General features: G+C 37.9%; 1 protein-coding gene across 1 annotated transcript in view; it reads right to left on the bottom strand.

Annotated features, from left to right (window-relative positions):
• The window catches only part of LOC101745090 (uncharacterized), a 20,891-nt gene extending 2,401 nt beyond the window's left edge, over window positions 1-18,490 (bottom strand). Inside the window, exons 1-4 of the mRNA XM_004928098.5 lie at window positions 18,335-18,490; window positions 2,252-2,351; window positions 694-867; window positions 155-284 (exon numbers count right to left, since the gene is read on the bottom strand). Of these exons, the coding sequence (XP_004928155.1) occupies window positions 155-284; window positions 694-867; window positions 2,252-2,351; window positions 18,335-18,363 (433 nt within the window). The 5' untranslated portion in view covers window positions 18,364-18,490. The remainder of the gene's footprint in view (window positions 1-154; window positions 285-693; window positions 868-2,251; window positions 2,352-18,334) is intronic.

Raw genomic sequence — 18,490 nt, 5'->3', positions numbered from 1 at the left:
GGGCTCTAGTAATCACTTAACAGCGGGCGGGCTGTGAGCTCGTCCACTCATCTAAGCAATAAATAAAATGAAGTCATTTGTATTTATATTATATCCGCCTCTTCTATAAGCAGTCAAAAGGGACATAATGATTCCATATAACTACAATACTTACTCAGTTGGAATAAAATTAAGAATAATTCGCTTGCTGTCTCCTTGTTGATGAAGGCGAGGCTGTACGCGAACCCGATTGTGGAGTAAATTATTTCGAAGTATAGGTAGAGTTTCATAAGGAGAACATGTTTCTGGAATATGCAGAAAAAAATATTATAGTATAAATATATAATATGTATGTATTTATGTATATATGTATATGTGATTGTATATATATTTGTAATTTAATATAAATTTCATTGCGCCTACCACTATTTACTCAGCATTATCTTTGGTTGACTGGTTGAATGCCTTAGTAAATTTTGCAGAAAGTGTCATAAATAAAAACAACATAGGAATGTATAGGTATAACAAGGTATTTAGTGACCGAGGGTTCGAGGTCTGATCGCAATCAGAGCTTCCCTCTGGTATATTTATGCTTTTATCATATTTATTCCCAAGCCTTTTAGGCTAGTTGCTATAATATAAATACTGTAAAATAAATTAGTTTTTGTGAGTTAAATAAATAAATAAACAAAATTTCATAACATTTAAACAGACCTTATGCAGTGCGACAACGAAGACCGTGGTCATGGTGACCTCGATTAACAAAGCCACGGTGTCCACTATCAACCGTATCAATTCCGATGCCATTTCCTGCTGCTGTTGCTGCGAGGAGTTTCTTATTACGGAGATGTACAGTGATAAAAACGACGTCACTACTAAAGTCAGGATCTGGAAAACAAATAGCTCACCTTAAACTGGACCATGAGCTGATAAAGTTAAGCCAGCTTGGTAACTTGGGTCTCTCTAAACATAGGTGAATAGTTCTGATATTGAGGACTTCGTAATATTGACATCATAATATATGGCATCAAGAAATCTAGGCAATAAGATACAGTTAATCATTCTAATAACAAAAACTAAAATTAGTAATATTTAAAAAAAAAAACTCGATTCAGATTTCAAAGAGACATTGTGGAAAGATTACGAATGCATTATTATCGGATTCTCGTAAACGATATCGCCGATACAGAGAAACGTCCGGCGACGGTGTCGCAAGTTTGCTGCCTCGACGAATATTTTGTAACGTTAGCATCTGTAATGGTGGACTACTATTGCAACATGTAATTGAAGAATAAAAAGAAACTTCAATCAAAACTGCGATAGTTTTAGCAGTAACGTAACGCTCCTAGAAGACTTAGGTATAGTCTTTTTCTTTGGTTTACGGCTAGTGAAAGAATAAATTTGACTTGTTTTTTCGTTTATTGTAAATATTTTTACTTATTTTAAAAAAATTAGAAAATATTTGAGGAAAAAAACAAAAAAAAAGCCTGCTGTGTTTGTTTCGCCGGTTCTGCTCAGGACTGTGGTTTTTTTGGAACCGGTGGTAGAGTTAACATTTTTATTTATATTTTGACATTCAACAAGTGTGTCATACTGACATCTAAGTTGAAATAAATGATTTTGAATTTGAATTTAATTTTAACATTTCACAGTGCGACGTAGGACAACTGATAGTTGCGTTCAACCAAGAAAATCGTAAAATATTCGAAAAGGTCCATATAATATAATGACAATGAATAGAGATTATGCTGTAAATTTAATATTAATTAAGCACTTTTGTTGTAAATAGTCTATACTTCAAAGCTAACTAAGCTAATTAAAGGCCTAAAGGGTAAGACACGTAAGACGCATTCGTGTTGAGCGATGCACCGGTGTTCGAACCCCAGGCTGGTACCAATAATTTTCCTAATGAAATACGTACTCAACAAATGTTTACGATCGGCTTCCACGGTGAAGGAATAACATCGTGTAATAAAAATCAAACCCGCAAAATTATATTATATGCGTAATTACTGGTGGTAAGACCTCTTGTGAGTCTGCGCGGGTAGGTGCCACCACCGTTCCTATTTCTGCCGTGAAGCAGTAATGCGTTTCGGTTTGAAGGGCCTTGCAGCCGTTGTAACTATACATGAGACCTTATAACTTATATCTCAAGGTGGGTGGCGCATTTACGTTGTAGATGTATATGGGCTCCAGTAACCACTTAACACCAGGTGGGCTGTGAGCTCGTCCGACCAACTAAGAAAAGAAAAAAAAACATACAATTACATACCAAATTCGTGTATGCAAAAGCGATGAGACCTCTCCGTAGCGGGAAACAAAAACAACATCTTGTTAGAATTGGTATCTCCACTGATTCCTTGATTTTCTCTCTGAAACGAATTAACGACTCATTTAGGTTTCAAGAAAACACTTTTTATTGAATCAGGGTGCGGCAGTAGCAGCGAGGAAGGCGTATAAATGATCTGTGTGTTAAGTGCGAGTCTTATAACGTTCTCCATAGCGTAAAAGTTAAATCAATCAATTTGTATGTAGTTGGAACAGCGTCCCTAGCGAAAAACGTAGGCAAACCTTCAAACTCCATACAGATTTTAGTTAACTTTTACGCTATCGAGAACGTTAAAAAATACGCACTATGAACACTGAGGTCGCACTTACTCGGTACAAGCCACTGCAATCTAGATCATTTTAAGAAACCGGGGAAAGGCTGTCTCTCGGCGCGAACGTCTATCGGCTAGTGTATTTATGATTTCTAATAGGAATTAAGCCGATAATTTATATCTCTTAATGATAATACCAATAAAAATAAATAATAAGAATACAAAAAATAAGAAAAAAGAAAACCAAATTTTATTATTGCCCGTGCATACGGCCCACCCGATGGTGAGTGGTTACCGTCGCCCATGGACTTCAACAATGCCAGGGGCAGAGCCAAGCAGCTGGCTACCAAACATTTTAAATCAGTTGCAACACATTAAATCAGAATATCATCAATGTAGTCTTAGTCAATCAAGTATGCATTATTAAGGATAATTCAAAAACGACTTGATAAAATAAGAGGACATGAGAGGCACCACCTTTCAATTAACAAAAGAATCACTAAAATCGATCTTTCTAGAAAAACGTTCACAAGTAATATATAACACACATAAAATAAATACGGACGAATTGAGAATTTTGTCCTTGTTTTGAAATCGCCTAAAAAGATTCAATGCATTTAATGAAAGCAGAAAAAACAAATAATTATTTCTTTTAAAAGTCAAACTTTTATAGGACCTCACCATTTATCCTCAACTTTCGTATACACATTTCTCACTATCGTAGGCCTTATCTGTTTGGTCAATAATGTTTCCTTCTATTATAATAATCTTTGAACAGTTCTACTCTATGTATCAATTTAATAATACCCTAATGTACCCACATACACAAAAACTAATCGTTCATTACAAAGTTCATCAAGTTATCGGAGCATCCGCTAAAGTATTTCGTACGAAACAATAAATTTCTTAATAATTAAAAACTATATTTACATCACCTTATTTAGCAAATAATTATTATTTGTTGATTATTTAGATAAGTAACATTTTAATTGTTGGTGACTACGAAAACTGTGGAGTATTCAAAATGCCGGTAATAATGAAATTGCAATAAAAACGGCGCGATTAAACCGTAAAAATAGTTTTAATTATATCTGCGAATCGAAAAAAACCCGAAAAACGATTAAAATATACTATTTTTTTTTAAAGTCCATTATTTAAGTAGATTATTTTTCTAATGTGGATCTTTCAAGAAACTCTGAAGCGCTCGGCCTAATTTTGAAACTCATTTAAATGGTATGGTAATATATAAGTAATGTTGTTTTGGGAGATCATAATATACATTATCAGAATGTCGGCATGAGCCTGAACCGTGATGCATCCCCGTTTCGTCCATAAGTGGAGAGACGAGGTCTGGCTGATTAGTGAGCTGGCGACAAAGCCGGTGGAGCGAAACGATAGAGGGATCCTCACAGGCCTCCTCTATTCCCTCCTTCCAGGTATAGCCCCTGAAGGAACTAATTTTAGTCACCAGCTCTGCTTCTAGCTCATTGAACTCGCGTTTGATCCTGGGGCAACCAGCTGTCACCCAGAGCCTCCGCAATTCTGGCGAATCATCGCCTTCAGATGGGAAAGGAGTCCACCTTTGGTCCCGCCGCTGTATACAAGAGCCGTTTTTTATTATGATCTACATGTCATTTCCGATCCTCCCGATCCACTAACGGTACTTTTAGGTACCTCAAGCACCGGTCATCGTTCTCGTCGAACCCGTCATTTGCGAAAGGGCCCGGCGAGTAAATTAACTCACAGACACAGCCCACTGAGTTTCTCGCAGGATCTTCTCAATGGGTCGCGGCTCCGATCCGGTGGTAGATTCTGCGAAGCACTGCTCTTACTAGGGTTAGTATTAGCAACGTCGTCAGGTTTGAGCCCCGTGAGCTCACCTACTTACTAAGGTTACGCCGAAATGGTCTTTCAAGACCATCAACTTAGGCAGGAAAAAATAAAATGGTCTATGGAAATTTAATGCGTGCAGTGGTTCTGTCTCGCTCTAAAACCCGTAAGAAGTGCACGAGCATTACATTAAGGTGTATATTTTAGATTAGAGGAATTTGTACACATGTATACAGAGTATATGTCTTCGGACAAGAACGTCTGATTTACGCCCAAGATTAAGTAAATACTAGAGGTCCCGCAGTAGTCGAAATTCGACTATAATTAATTGGAATTGTAAGATTGTACACTATTATGATTCGCCAAGACTAGACTATAAAAAATATTAACAAAGACAAACAATATTTAATTTCAATTTGACAACAGACGTCAAGAACAAAAGTTTTACAATAGTATGCATGCGTGTCAAACACATGGTATGTAGTGTGTGTAATGTTTTCTTTATTGATTCAATGTGTCTTTTATGCATTATTTAAAAAAAATATTAGCATTGTGCACTTCTTCTCTATATTCTCTATAAGTGTGGAAAATTTCATACTTCTCCGTCCGCGCAATTTTCGTAAAAAGGGATACAAAGTTTTTGCTTCACGTATTAATATATATAGATATCTTGTACTTAATTGAGCACACGATCAGCTTGCAAGCGTTGCGGTTGAAACGCTATTACGTAATAAGCCCACAAACCGTGACGTAACACGTTGGATATTATGACATTTGTCATAATTGTCAAATAGCGGCGCGTTTGGTCATTTTTAACTACTGTTTGTATCATAAAGTTTTCTTGTATTTTCTTTGATATTATCGTTTTATTATTATAGCTCAAACTCACAATTATTCGAAGATGTCAACAATATAATAATTAAAACTTAATTATTTAATGAATATTTTATAGGCCCGATGGTATATTCACGATCCTCAGCAGTGAGGAATCGATCGAAGAGAGAGAGAGAGGTATATTCTCGTATATTAGGTAGTACTGTTGGTAGGGTGTGTCATGAGTCCGTTCAAAGTATTAATATTTTTCGGTTTGAATGATGGAGCTGGAATCTAGTATATAAATGGGACTTAGAATCCCTGTGAAAAAAAATAATGATAGAAAAAGAGTGAAAAAAAAAAGACGTGTGGCACTCGGAGACTGCCGCGGTAAAGCTATTGCATAGCATTTTTTATCAACTTATACAATTATAAATCGACAATAATAATTTAACAACAATAAAATAAGATCCGGCGAGAAACTCAGTGGGCTAACTTTCAATGAATCTGCTACATTGTGAGTATTCCATTTTGACCGCGCACTCACTAGAGGGCGCTACATGGAATAGAGACACGCCTTTGGATGCTAGTTCTAACTCTCATTCGCTCAGAATCAACGGTTTAGCTAGTTTATTTTTAATGTCACTCCAATCACTGAATGAGCAGTAGGAGTAGTAATAAAATTCTTCGACTAAGCGATAGAAAATGGCACGCCCAACGCATTGTAATGTGATATAATTTTCTATTTTACAATTCCGTTTGTCGCCGATAGATGGCACTTGACCCAAAAGCTGAATCGCGCTATCGTTGTGTTACCCACGAAATTATATCACATATTTTGATACTACAGAAATCGGTGTTTAGACTTCTTACTTTAAACACTACACAAGCGCAACGTATGAATGTGTTAAACGCGAGCTACATAGTAGGCGTAGTGAGGGGTGGAACTGGTGGAAGGTTTTTTTCGTTACGGAATTTCATGATTCCGCTCTCAAGCCGCACCCAAGGCCCGCGATAAAATCTATGCAATAGCTTAAAAAATGGAAGAGAGTAGCAGCCGCCCCTGACGAAGAACCAAGACTGAAGAAAGAAGAGAAGAGGGATGAAGAGAAGAAAAAGATGAAGGAGAGAGAGTCCCACGCATCACCACCTCAAGCCTACCTTACAACATCCTGCAGCGCATCACCCCTGCCTCATTAGGCAGGGAGATTCAGCCCGGGCAGAGGGATTTTCTCGAGGCCCGCTCCGTGCCCCCGCAAGGGGGTACAAGGCCCCTTCTCTCATGTCACAGGGCGGGTGTTAGCAGTTACGTTATTGATGTCTATGAGTTTAAATATTAAAATTATAGGTAGGTATTCAAAGCAATAGTAAACTCGCTTGTAATGCTAAGCACTGAAAGCATAAGTATAGGTTGTTACTGAAACTGCAAACGCGCTCTGGTCAACCTTGAAATGCAACCGTCAATCTTGTAATTGCAGCCCGGCACATCCGAAGGTCGCGCTTCGAATGATAGTACAATAAACGCGAATTGTATTTATCAGTACAATACTAAATCCACCCATCTAAGCAATAAAAAAAAAACTCCATACTAGTTATTGTGAACTCATTATTAATGAATAGGCTTTTTCTGTTTTTTTTAGTAGGAGCTAGTAATTTAAATCGTTATCGTGGCGGGTTGTAGAAGAAAGCATTGGTCGAACCATTGGTCAAGCTTGGGCTAGGGTATCCGGTGGTTTGACCACAGTCCCAGACAGGCGATAGCATGTGCATTAGTCCCGGATCGTTTGATAATACGTTAATCCGAGATTTCATTCTATACACGATTGGGGCTGCACAAAAAATAGGTATAGAATAACGGAACTAATTTAAATTTTTTACGAAAAAAAAAAATATTTGACTTTATTCCGACCGTGACCACGAAATTTGTGGAGTAGCCTAAACGTCGGGATCAATTTAATGTAATGTCAATTAAAAATCAAAAAACACGTGAATCAAATCGTAAAAGTAGTTTTAATATTGCCTAGAATTCGAGAAAATCGAGAAAAAAACTAATATATTATTTTAAAACTATATTTTCCAGAAAACATTTACCACCTTAATTAGGGTAAACTAATATGTGATAGGTGGTAGCACGTCCTGTGAGTCCGCACCGGTAGGTACCACCGCCGTGCCTATTTCTGTCGTGAAGCAGTAATGCGTTTCGGTTTGAAGGGTGGGGCAGCCATCTTACTAGACCATGGAACTTATATCTCAAGGTGGGTGGCGGAATTTATGTTGTAGATGTCTATGGGCTCCGGTAACCACTTAGCATTAATCGTGAGCTCGCCCACCGGCGTAAGCAATAAAAAAAAGGATAAACAAACAACACAGGCGCTAATTTATAGATATGCTCGAGTGTGTTAGTAGAAATAGTAAGTTACTTAAATATGGATATTGCGTGCTGTACAATAACGAACGATTTGAAGAAACTGGATGTTGAAATACACGTATTCATAATGCAACAATTATAAATTGTTTCTTCAAAAGACCGTTCTCCTTTGTTTTAGCTGCGATAATTTCTACGTTTTCAACACTAAAGTATAAGAGTGTTGTACAGTGTCAATTTTACAGTACAATCAGGGACGTCTTAAACTAGGGTGGGGCCCTTGGGCACACAAGAATTTGAGGCTCTTTTGGAAAGTAAAAAAAGCGAATAATAATAACATTTTTTTACTGAGTATGACCATTTATTATAAGTAATCAAACAGTATGATATAATATGTCATTAATGATATTAGAATGCTGCTGGTTTTTTGGTTACGATTTCGATAACGGTTTCTTTCGGGATTTCTGTTGAGCAAAATATTCTATTATAGGCATAGTATATGCTTATATAATATACCGTCTGATTACTGATTTGTGAAAAAAGTGTAATGTGCCCGACAAAAATGTTTTGAGAATAAACGTGTGGGAGAAATTGTCGGTCTTTCGGGGGCCCCTGAGAATGGGGGCCCTGGGCACGGGTCCCGTGTGCCCTTATGGTAAAGACGGTATTGAGTACAATATAAAACTTTTAAGTACAAATTTTACTATAAAATCAAAGAAAAAAATTAATACCTCACATAAGTAGTAGTACACTTATGTTAGGTGTTTAATTTTAACTTTACTGGTGGTAGGACCTTTTGTGAGTCCGCACGGGTAGGTACCACCGCCCCGCCTATTTCTGCCGTGAAGCAGTAATGCGTTTCGGTTTGAAGGGTGGGGCAGCCGTTGTAACTATACTGAGACCTTAGAACTATATCTCAAGGTGTATGGCGCATTTACGTTGTAGATGTCTATGGGCTCCAGTAACCACTTAACACCAGGTGGGCTGTGAGCTCGTCCACACATCTAAGCAATAAAAAATAATAAAAAAAATATATATATGGTTTAATACGCGGCACAGTTTGTGGATTGAAGCTGGTCGGTTCAAAAAAATATATAGGGACATTAAAATAAAATAAAAAATTAAATCTAGATTCGTCATTTTGCCATAAACTCTTTCAATATACAAAAATAAAGAGGCTTTTTATTTTTTTATTGCTTAGATGGATGGACGAGCTCACAACCCACCTGGTGTTAAGTGGTTACTGGATCCCATAGACATCCACATGCGCCACCTACCTTGAAATATAAGCTCTAAGGTCTCAAGTATAGTTACAACGGCTGCCCCACCCTTCAAACCGAAACGCATTACTGCTTCACGGCAGAAATAGGCAGGGCAGTGGTACCTACCCGCGCGGACTCACAAGAGGTCCTACCACCAGTAATTACGCAAATTATAATTTTGCGGGTTTGATTTTTATTGCACGATGTTATTCCTTCACCGTGGAAGTCAATCGTGAGCATTTGTTGAGTACGTATTTCATTAGGAAAATTGGTACCAGCCTGGGATTCGACCAACGGTGCATTGTTCGACACGAATGCACCGGACGACTTATCCTTTAGGCCACGACGACTTCTGGTGTTGAGTTGTTGTCGGGTTTTATCGACAGGCATAATGTGAATACAATTTGCTTAGGAACAAAAATTTCTTAAAAATCTAAGATTTAATAAGCTTTTATAACCTACACATTTTATTTTGAAAGAGGCGACGTAATAAAGAATCGTGTAGGGTTACGGAATATGAGCGGGTTTATAATATAATAACATTTTTGTAATAAGAGTATATTGACAGATACAGACAAGTCTGCTGTTTTTATTACAGTGGAGAATTGTTGTCATCTGACTACAGTATCATAATCTATTCTTGTATGTTTACAGACAAACACAAGGGTAGATAGAGTATATGTGTATTATAAAAATAAGTGCGAAGATTTCTAGAACATACCGACCTATTTTTAATTTAAAATGTTTCCTTCTTGATCGTCAATTTGTGTTATTAATAATATCACAATATTGTTAAAAAAGGAAGGCCTAAAAAAATGTAATCCTATGTTTACTGGTGGCAGGACCTCTTGTGAGTCCGCGCGGGTAGGTACCACCGCCCTGCCTATTTCTGCTGTGAAGCAGTAATGCGTTTCGGTTTGAAGGATGCGGCAGCCGTTGTAACTATACTTGAGAGACCTTAGAACTTATATCTCAAGGTGGGTGGCGCATTTACGTTGTGGATGTCTATGGGCTCCAGTAACCACTTAACACCAAGTGGGCTGTGAGCTCGTTCACCCATCTAGCAATAAAAAATAAAATAAAAAAATGTTCGGATTGTGCTAGTCGTAAAGATAATCAAAACTAATTTTACGGTTTTCTTTACTTTTTATCTTACGTTTTTTTTAATTGTAATTAAATTATTTCCGACGATTCCAATACTTTACAGTTTTTGTGGCCGCGGACCGTTAAGATGTTTGTGAACAATTGATCAATAATGAATTTCACAGTATTTAGATAAGACATGGCCTTCAAACGAGGCTTGTGGAGAGTATTAAACGGTAGGCAGCGGCTTGGCTCCGTCCATGCTGACGTCCATGAGCGACGGTAACCACTCACCATCAGGTGGGCCGTATGCTCGTCTGCCTAAACGGGAATAATAATAAAAAAAAATGTGAATTTTAAAAAAGCAGTGAAAGATGTATTCACTGATGCTGTTCAAAATTGGTATTTATATTTGTTCTCTAATTATATAAGTAGGTATGATAATACGTTGTTACCCTAAAAAATCAGATTTTTGCTCTTTAATAAAAATAAAACAAACGGGAAAAATTTTAGAAAACGCTACAAATTTAAAACTAATTTTGAGGTTCAATCGTGTCTCATTTAAATTTACTTTATTATTTCCAGCAACGTTTCGCGAGCAATAGATCCGAACTTATGTACCAGAGTTCTTAAATATCGTAATTGAACACAAAAACAAAATTTCAAATGTTAAAACTGACACCTTATAACTCATGTGTCGAGGTGGGTGGCGGCAACATTTACGTTGTAGATGTCTATGGGCTCCGGTTTCACTTAACACCAGGTGGGCCGTGAGCTCGTCCAACCATCTAAGCAATAAAAAAAATGGTTAGGAATTACCCTTATGCTGTCCTAAAAACTGGAAAGCACAATTTATTTACTAATAATGGTCGCACAGTACAACTAGACTCAACTATTCGTATTACTGCGAAGAGATCCATAACTGTTTTTTTTATATACACCTGTATATAATCAAAGCTTAACTGTTTGATATTTACGACAGTCGTCACAGAATATAACATTTGCAACGGTGCTACATTCATATAACTGGATGGACACGACTGCACCAGGTTTATCAACCATTAAATAGACTCTAGAAAGAAAACTGTGGCTATTTATTACGCTCCTCCAAAATTACGTCCATGATTCAACAGATTTATTCCTATTTCATTATCAGATAACGCAAAGGAGGCTGCAAAAAGATAAGTTGATTAAACAATCAAACGACATTGAAAAATGTTATAAAATTACAAATACATACTCCGGAGCCGACATAAGTCTTGTGTGTACATTACGAAATAAACACAACGCTGACCTGAAATGGTGTCGTATGAAGATACACATTATAAAACTAACATTTATTGTGAAATAAAATATGAATACAATAGCCGGCCATGCACGCGCTAGCCGACGGTCCAAGTCATTATATTCTTGATAGTTTTTTTTAAATTATAACTTAAGAACTTTTTTTTTAATGCTTAAATGGGTAGACAAGCTCACACCTGGTGTTAAGTGGTTACTGGAACCCATGGACATTTATAACGTAAATGCGACACCCACCTTGAGATATAAGTTCTAAGTCTCAGTAAAGTTACTACGCTGCCCCAGCCTTCAAACCGAAACGCATTACTGCTTCACGGCAGAAATAGGCAGGGCGGTGGTACCTACCCGTGCGGATTCACAAGAGGTCCTACCACCAGTAAATAGTGTTACTTGAGTGGCTACGATGTTATAATTGTTGTTTACGCCCGTAAATGCACGAGTTACACAAGCAAATTATTTTAAAGTCATCGTTTTTAAAGACACATAAAACCTCTGTCATTTAATTGCTAATATGGGTGGACGAGCTCAGAGCGGACCTCGTGTTAAGTGGTCATCCAATCCTATAGACATTAACCACGTCAAAGCTACCGCTCGTCTTGAGTTATATGAGTTTTAAGTCTTCGTTTTTACAGTACAACGACTGCCCTTCAAACCGAAACGCATTACTGCTTCACGGCAGAAATGGGCAGGGCGGTGGTACCTACCCGTGCGGACTCACAAGATGTCCTACCACCAGAAATTTAAACATATTTTGTAGATTTATTCGATTAGAAACGATTCCTATGAGAATATGTTGATCTGAAAATAAACGACGCCGGAAAAACCACTTTCCTAATTAATATACGAACTAATATTAATATACCGTTCCAGGCTACCAGCTTAGGTAGGAAAAAAAAAATCCGATGCAATTCAAATCTTGAATGAATAATTCACATTGCCTATAAACGTCAGGTTGTGTATACTCTGAAAATCGCTTAAGTCCAGTAAAGGCTCCAGATTTGTACCGCAATAAATTTTTTTTTCGTACCTAAGCTGACGGTCTTCAGAGACCATATCAGCGTAACCTTAACTAGTAGATGAGCTCACGGGGCTCAATCCTGACGTTGTTGCTAACACGAACCCTAGCAAGAGCCGTGCTTCGCAGAATCTACCATCGGATCGGAAACGCTACCACTGAGAAGATGCGACGAGAAACTAAGTGGGCTGTATCTGTGGGTTAATTTACTCGCCGAGCCCTTCGTCGACAGGTTCGACGAGAACGATGACCGGTGCTTGGGGTACCTAAAAACACCGTTAGTGGATCGGGAGGATCCGAGATGACGTGACTCAAATAACTAAAACCAGTCACAAAGCGAACAGCGAAAGTGGCTTTACATATGTGATTTCCCTCTCGTACCTATGTCTCGCGTCGTAGACTTATGTGACTTTTTTTCCTATATAACGACGAGTAGTTTTAAAGAGGTGGTCTGTAATGAAATACCGGGTTGATTGAAACCGTCAGCTGCCTATCTACTCCAATAAAATCTACGTCTACTCGGCCAAACCAACACTGCCTACGACATTGGTAACAAGAAATATCATCTTATTTGTTTTTTATTTAGTCGTTCTTGTTAAAAGTTTACTAGTAACGGTGCCTTAGTCAGTTAACGCTCTGTTTACTACGAGAACAGCTGTTGAGGTCGTGACACGTGAACAAACACGAACTCTTTCGTTCCTTTTAGATTATGAAATGAATTAGATATTTCGTGAATTTACATGAAGTATTATGAGATTTGGCAACAGCATTAAAATTAATTTTGTGTCTAGTCGAATCTAGTACATTTTTCTTCACGACTCACTCCCGGATTCTGTGTTCAAGAGGAAATGAGGATTTACTGGTGGAATAACATCGTATAATAAAAATCAAACCCCAAAATTATAATTTGCGTAATTACTGGTGCTAGGACCTCTTATGAGTCCGCACGGGTAGATACCACCTCCCTGCTTATTTCTGCCGTGGAGCAGTAATGCGTTTCGGTTTGAAGAGAGGGGCAGCCGTTGTAACTATACTGAGACCTTAGAACTTATGTCTCAAGGTGGGTGGCGCATTTACGTTGTAGATGTCTATGGGCTCCAGTAACCACTTAACACAAGGTGAGTTGTGAGCTCGTCCACCCATCTAAGCAATAAAAAATAAATCGTGTGCCTCAATAAAATACACAAGACATCTGTTACCACTGCGTCAAAGACCAGAGAGGAAGCTCATAGTTATTGCACGTAACAGCTGCTCCTAGTCTACTGTACGTCAGCGATATTATTTGCCATGTAAAATCGGTCTGTACAATCAGTTTCTCTGCATCACTGTTTAAAAATCACTCTTGATATGTTACAAAAATTCTTAGGTCTTGGCACTGGCTTGTCCTTAGCCTTTGTCGTAACCGGTGGGCACTTACCATAAGACACGCTCTCGGTGGCAATAAAGATACTAATTTACAACGAAGAGTTCGACGAGCAAACTAAGCCATAGACGCAGCCTACTGAGTTTCTAGCCGGATTTTCTCAGTGGGTCGCGATTCCGATCCGGTGGTACATTCTGCGGTTAATTAGCCGGACCCAAATAAGGCTTCAGCGACCTTGAAGAGCTAAATCTCTTCCAAAAGCACGGCCATGGAAGGACGCGGGAACCCACCATGTGTATTTTCCCAAGAAAGCCTCATGAGACCACGACCCTCAGGATTGAGGACTATCGAGCCAAGGTAGATTCTGCGAAGCACTACTCTTGCTAGGGCTAGTGTTAGTAAATTCTCTCAGGTTGAGCCCCGTGAGCTCATCTAGCCGTCCGGACGTAACTAGAATAGCCTCATAAGCCACCAGCGAATAGGTAGGAAAAATTCTAATTTGAGTAGTGAAATATCTGTGCTCTGACCACAGACTACCTATCTAGTATTTTTCGGGCTAATTTGAAGATTAGGTCAGTCATTATAGCAACAAAATATAGATTCTAATCTAATTAATAATGATACTTAATTTATCGCTGAGGAAATATCGCTGTGAGAATGGCACTAACGAATTCATAACGTAATTTGAAAAAAATCTTATTTCAAAGGTTATATTTTAACATTTATATTTATAAAATAAGGAACTGTACAAAAAGGGTGCCCCAAAAAATACTAATGCCCATCTGTCCTGGGCCCACCTGTCCTGGTGAAACTGGAGAGGCCTCCGGGCTACCAGTAATACTTCAACCATAAAAAAAAATACAAATGCTTCTTGTATGCAGTCGGCTAAAAAATGCCTGCCGCTTAAAAAAACAATCTGCCCAGTCTTGAATTAAAAGCGATAACAAAAGAAAATATAAATTCCTGCACCAATAAATTAGTTATTGATGACTGGCACAGCAAATTAGCCCGCATGCGACGCTTTGTTTCAATTGAAGCATATTCGTAAGTAATTTACGAATTAATAAGTAAGTAATTTAAGTAATTTAGAAATCTGGTTCTAAATAGATACTTTATTTTGTATGGCCCGTATCGTAATTGATTAATAGACACTTTTTGGTAGCAAGCTTTGAAATATCTGCTCTAAAATTGAGTATAATCTACACTGGTGACAATGGTCATAATAGTTTTTAAAATTATACGAGTAATAATACTATTTAGTTAAAATATGTACTACTCGCAAATTGCAATACATAATAATATGCGCGCTTGGGAAAACCACAGTATTTATACATGATAACATCTAAGCATTTTGCACCAGGAGGGATATTAGTCGGTCTAGTTGTTAATCAGTAAGTAACAGAATTGTCTTTCACAAAAAATGCCGACGCAACGTCCTAAATTTCCCCAAAATTTTAGGCAGATGAGGCGCATTGTCAACCGTACGATCAAGGGATAGCCTAATACAGTAATCTATCTTCTATCTATATATATAAAAATGAATTGCTGTTCGTTAGTCTCGCTAAAACTCGAGAACGGCTGGACGGATTTGGCTAATTTTTGTCTTGAATTATTTGTAGAAGTCCAGAGAAAGTTTAGAAAGGTAAATAAATATGAAAATGCTCGGAATTAAATAAAAATAACAATTTTGTTTTTCGTTTGATGCGTCCCCCGTCGGACGGATTCCTTTTGTTTGTTTTAAGTTTATTTATCGATTGAGGTACTACGAAGTCTGCCGGGTCAGCTAGTAGAACTAATAAATATGTATCTAATCTTATTTAACCAAATTTTTGTTCGTTGTCCTTAACAACCTATACCTAGTAGGACAAATTTCAAAACTCTCGCTCGTCAAGACCGCAAATAAATAAATACTAAAAAAAACTTACATTCGATTCAGTTTTATCGGCGTATGTTGAATTCTCAATCGACGCTGAGCTATTTTTTAAGTATCACTACATAGTATACAGTTTTACTGGTGGTAGGACCTCTTGTGAGTCCGCACGGGTAGGTACCACCGCCCTGCCTATTTCTGCCGTGAAGCAGTAATGCGTTTCGGTTTGAAGGGTAGGGCAGCCGTTGTAGCTATACTGAGATCTTAGAACTTATATCTCAAGGTGGGTGGCGCATTTACGTTGTAGATGTCTATGGGCTCCAGTAACCACTTAACACCAGGTGGGCTGTGAGCTCGTCCACCCATCAAAGCAATAAAAAAATAAAATAAAAAAAATAGTAAAAAAACAAAGTCGCTTTCTCTGTCCCTATGTCTGTCTGTCCCTATGTATGATTAAATCTTTAAAACTACGCAACGGATTTTGATGCGGTTTTTTTTAATAGATAGAGTGATTAAAGAGGAAGGTTTATATGTATAATAACATCCATTAAATAGTGGAGATATATAATAATAAGTAATAAATTATAGTTTCCGAAGCGAAGCGCGGGCGGGTCGCTAGTTATAGATAATCGAGATGTTTAAATCTATTCCACTATAACCGACAGGATTACATAGCATCAAAAATTATTTATCGACGGAGATTTTTAATGTTATCGTAAAACGAAACACAAGTTCTTCGGTAGCTGTTCGCTCAATGGCCGCTTGTTTAAATAATATAACGGGCAAAGCGATACATCTTCCGTGAATCATGAACAAAACGACATTGTCAATGTCATAAACCGTTTACATAATATACGGAAACGTATCCCGTTTCACTTGTTTACTTTGTTACAACAGATAAAGGAGTTCGGAGAAAATAATTAGATTGGATCGAAATGTAAAGTAAAATACATGCGTTATTGTTTCAAAAATGTTGTTTTAATTTTTATTGCTTAGATTTGTGGATGAGCTCACGGCCCACCTGGTGTTAAATGGTTACTGGAGCCCATAGACATCTACAACGTAAATGCGCCACCCACCTTGAGATATGAGTTCGAAGGTCTCAGTATAGCTACAACGGCTGCCCCACCTTCAAACTGAAACGTATTACTGCTTCACGGCCGAAATAAACAGGATGGTGGTACCTATCCGCGCGGACTCACAAGATGTCCTACCACCAGTGGAAATGGTATTTGGACTGTAATTATAAATCAATTATTTTAATGATTATTTTGCTAATAAAACAAATTAGGTTGCCTAAAGCGGTCTCTAATAGCATTAGTCTTGTCGAGGCTGTCGTTAAGGGCGACTTTGAGATTCCTTGGCGAATGGGCATCAACGCTTTATGAATATAATATTAGTATAGCATATTATAGATCTGATGGGTACCCACTAGTATCTTCCCTATTTCTGCCGCGAACGCAACATAGCTTTGGCAACAATGGCTTTGGTTTGAAACGTCGTGGTGGGCTAAAGGATAAGTCGTCCGGTGCATACGTGTTGAGTGATGCACCGGTGTTCGAATCTCAGGCGGGTAATTTTTCTAACGGTAATTTTTCTAGCGGTCAATTTTTCTAATGAAATACATACTCAACAAATGTTCACGATTGACTTCCATGGTGAAGGAATAACATCGTGTAATAAAATACAAACCCGCAAAATTATAATTTGCGTAATTACTGGTGGTAGGACCAGTTGTGAGTCCGCGCGGGTAGGTACCACGGCCCTGCCTATTTCTGCCGTGAAGCAGTAATGCGTTTCGGTTTGAAGGGTGGAGCAGCCGTTGTAACTATACTGAGACCTTGGAACTTATGTCTCAATGTGGGTGGCGCATTTACGTTGTTGATGTCTATCGACTCAGGCAACCACTTATCACCAGGTGGGCCGTGAGCCCGTGCATCCATGAAATAAAAAGCAATAAAAAAGAATATTATAATATTATATGGTTTATACAAAAATGTGTATGTGAATATGTATAATGGATAGATGTGTAAATTATTTTATGATATTATAATAATCATATTTACGGCGTTGTGTATTATGTGTACACGTATGTTTTTAAGCTCTGTGTGTTTTAAATTAGCATTTATATTATTATTTTTCGATGGACCAATACACCCACCCACCACAGCACTCTCTGCACCAATCTTGGTGGTATAAAATCTACTGTTATACTCTCGTTCATAAATTTAAATAAATATAACAACTTACTGAAATCGTCAATCGGCATTTACTGGTGCAATTGAGTATTTATTGCAAGCCCTCGCCGACAGGTACTATCATTTTGCCTATTTCTGCCGCGAAGCAGCATGCGTTCCGGATACTTGAAGTATCACTATGTAAGCATCGCGGCAGAAATAGGCAGAGCGATAGCATTTACCCGTGCGGACTTATAGTAATCTCTCGTACCTTATTTACAGAGGTTAATATTACATTTGGACTAATGAAATGGTGTAGTAAATGAGACAGTAAAAGGTCGTATTCCCATTCCTCCATGAGCGGCCGAATAGGCAATTAAAATGACTTGCATCACGAAAACAGTCGTATGAAATCAAATACATCATAAGCCTATTATAAAATGCATTAAAACACTTTTGAACGTGAGCATACTATCTTTAAATACACCGATTTATATTGCTCTAACTAAACGCATGCTCACGGCCCTCTTGACATTAAGTAGGTACTATAATCGACGGACGTTGCAACGTAGCGACATAATTTGTTTTCGAATTTCCTCAGCTTACGAACAAGTGACATTTCACAACCACATCCTCATTACACATGCATACATCACTAATAATGAATTTCCTTACTTTAGACTACTTTGAAGTGTTGCCGACATGTTTACGATTAGAATTGAACTCGCGACTGCCACACTTCACGTTTGCGCGTTCACTGAGCCATGCACATAGTGACGGAACGGTGTTTAGTTTTTTCAAATGCCATTATGTATATAGAGCTGTTAATAC

Source organism: Bombyx mori, chromosome 18, assembly GCF_030269925.1.
Source record: "Bombyx mori chromosome 18, ASM3026992v2".
Classification (NCBI taxonomy): domain Eukaryota; kingdom Metazoa; phylum Arthropoda; class Insecta; order Lepidoptera; family Bombycidae; genus Bombyx; species Bombyx mori.
Note: the sequence above shows the minus strand (reverse complement) of the source record. Positions and strands in the feature narration are given on the sequence as shown.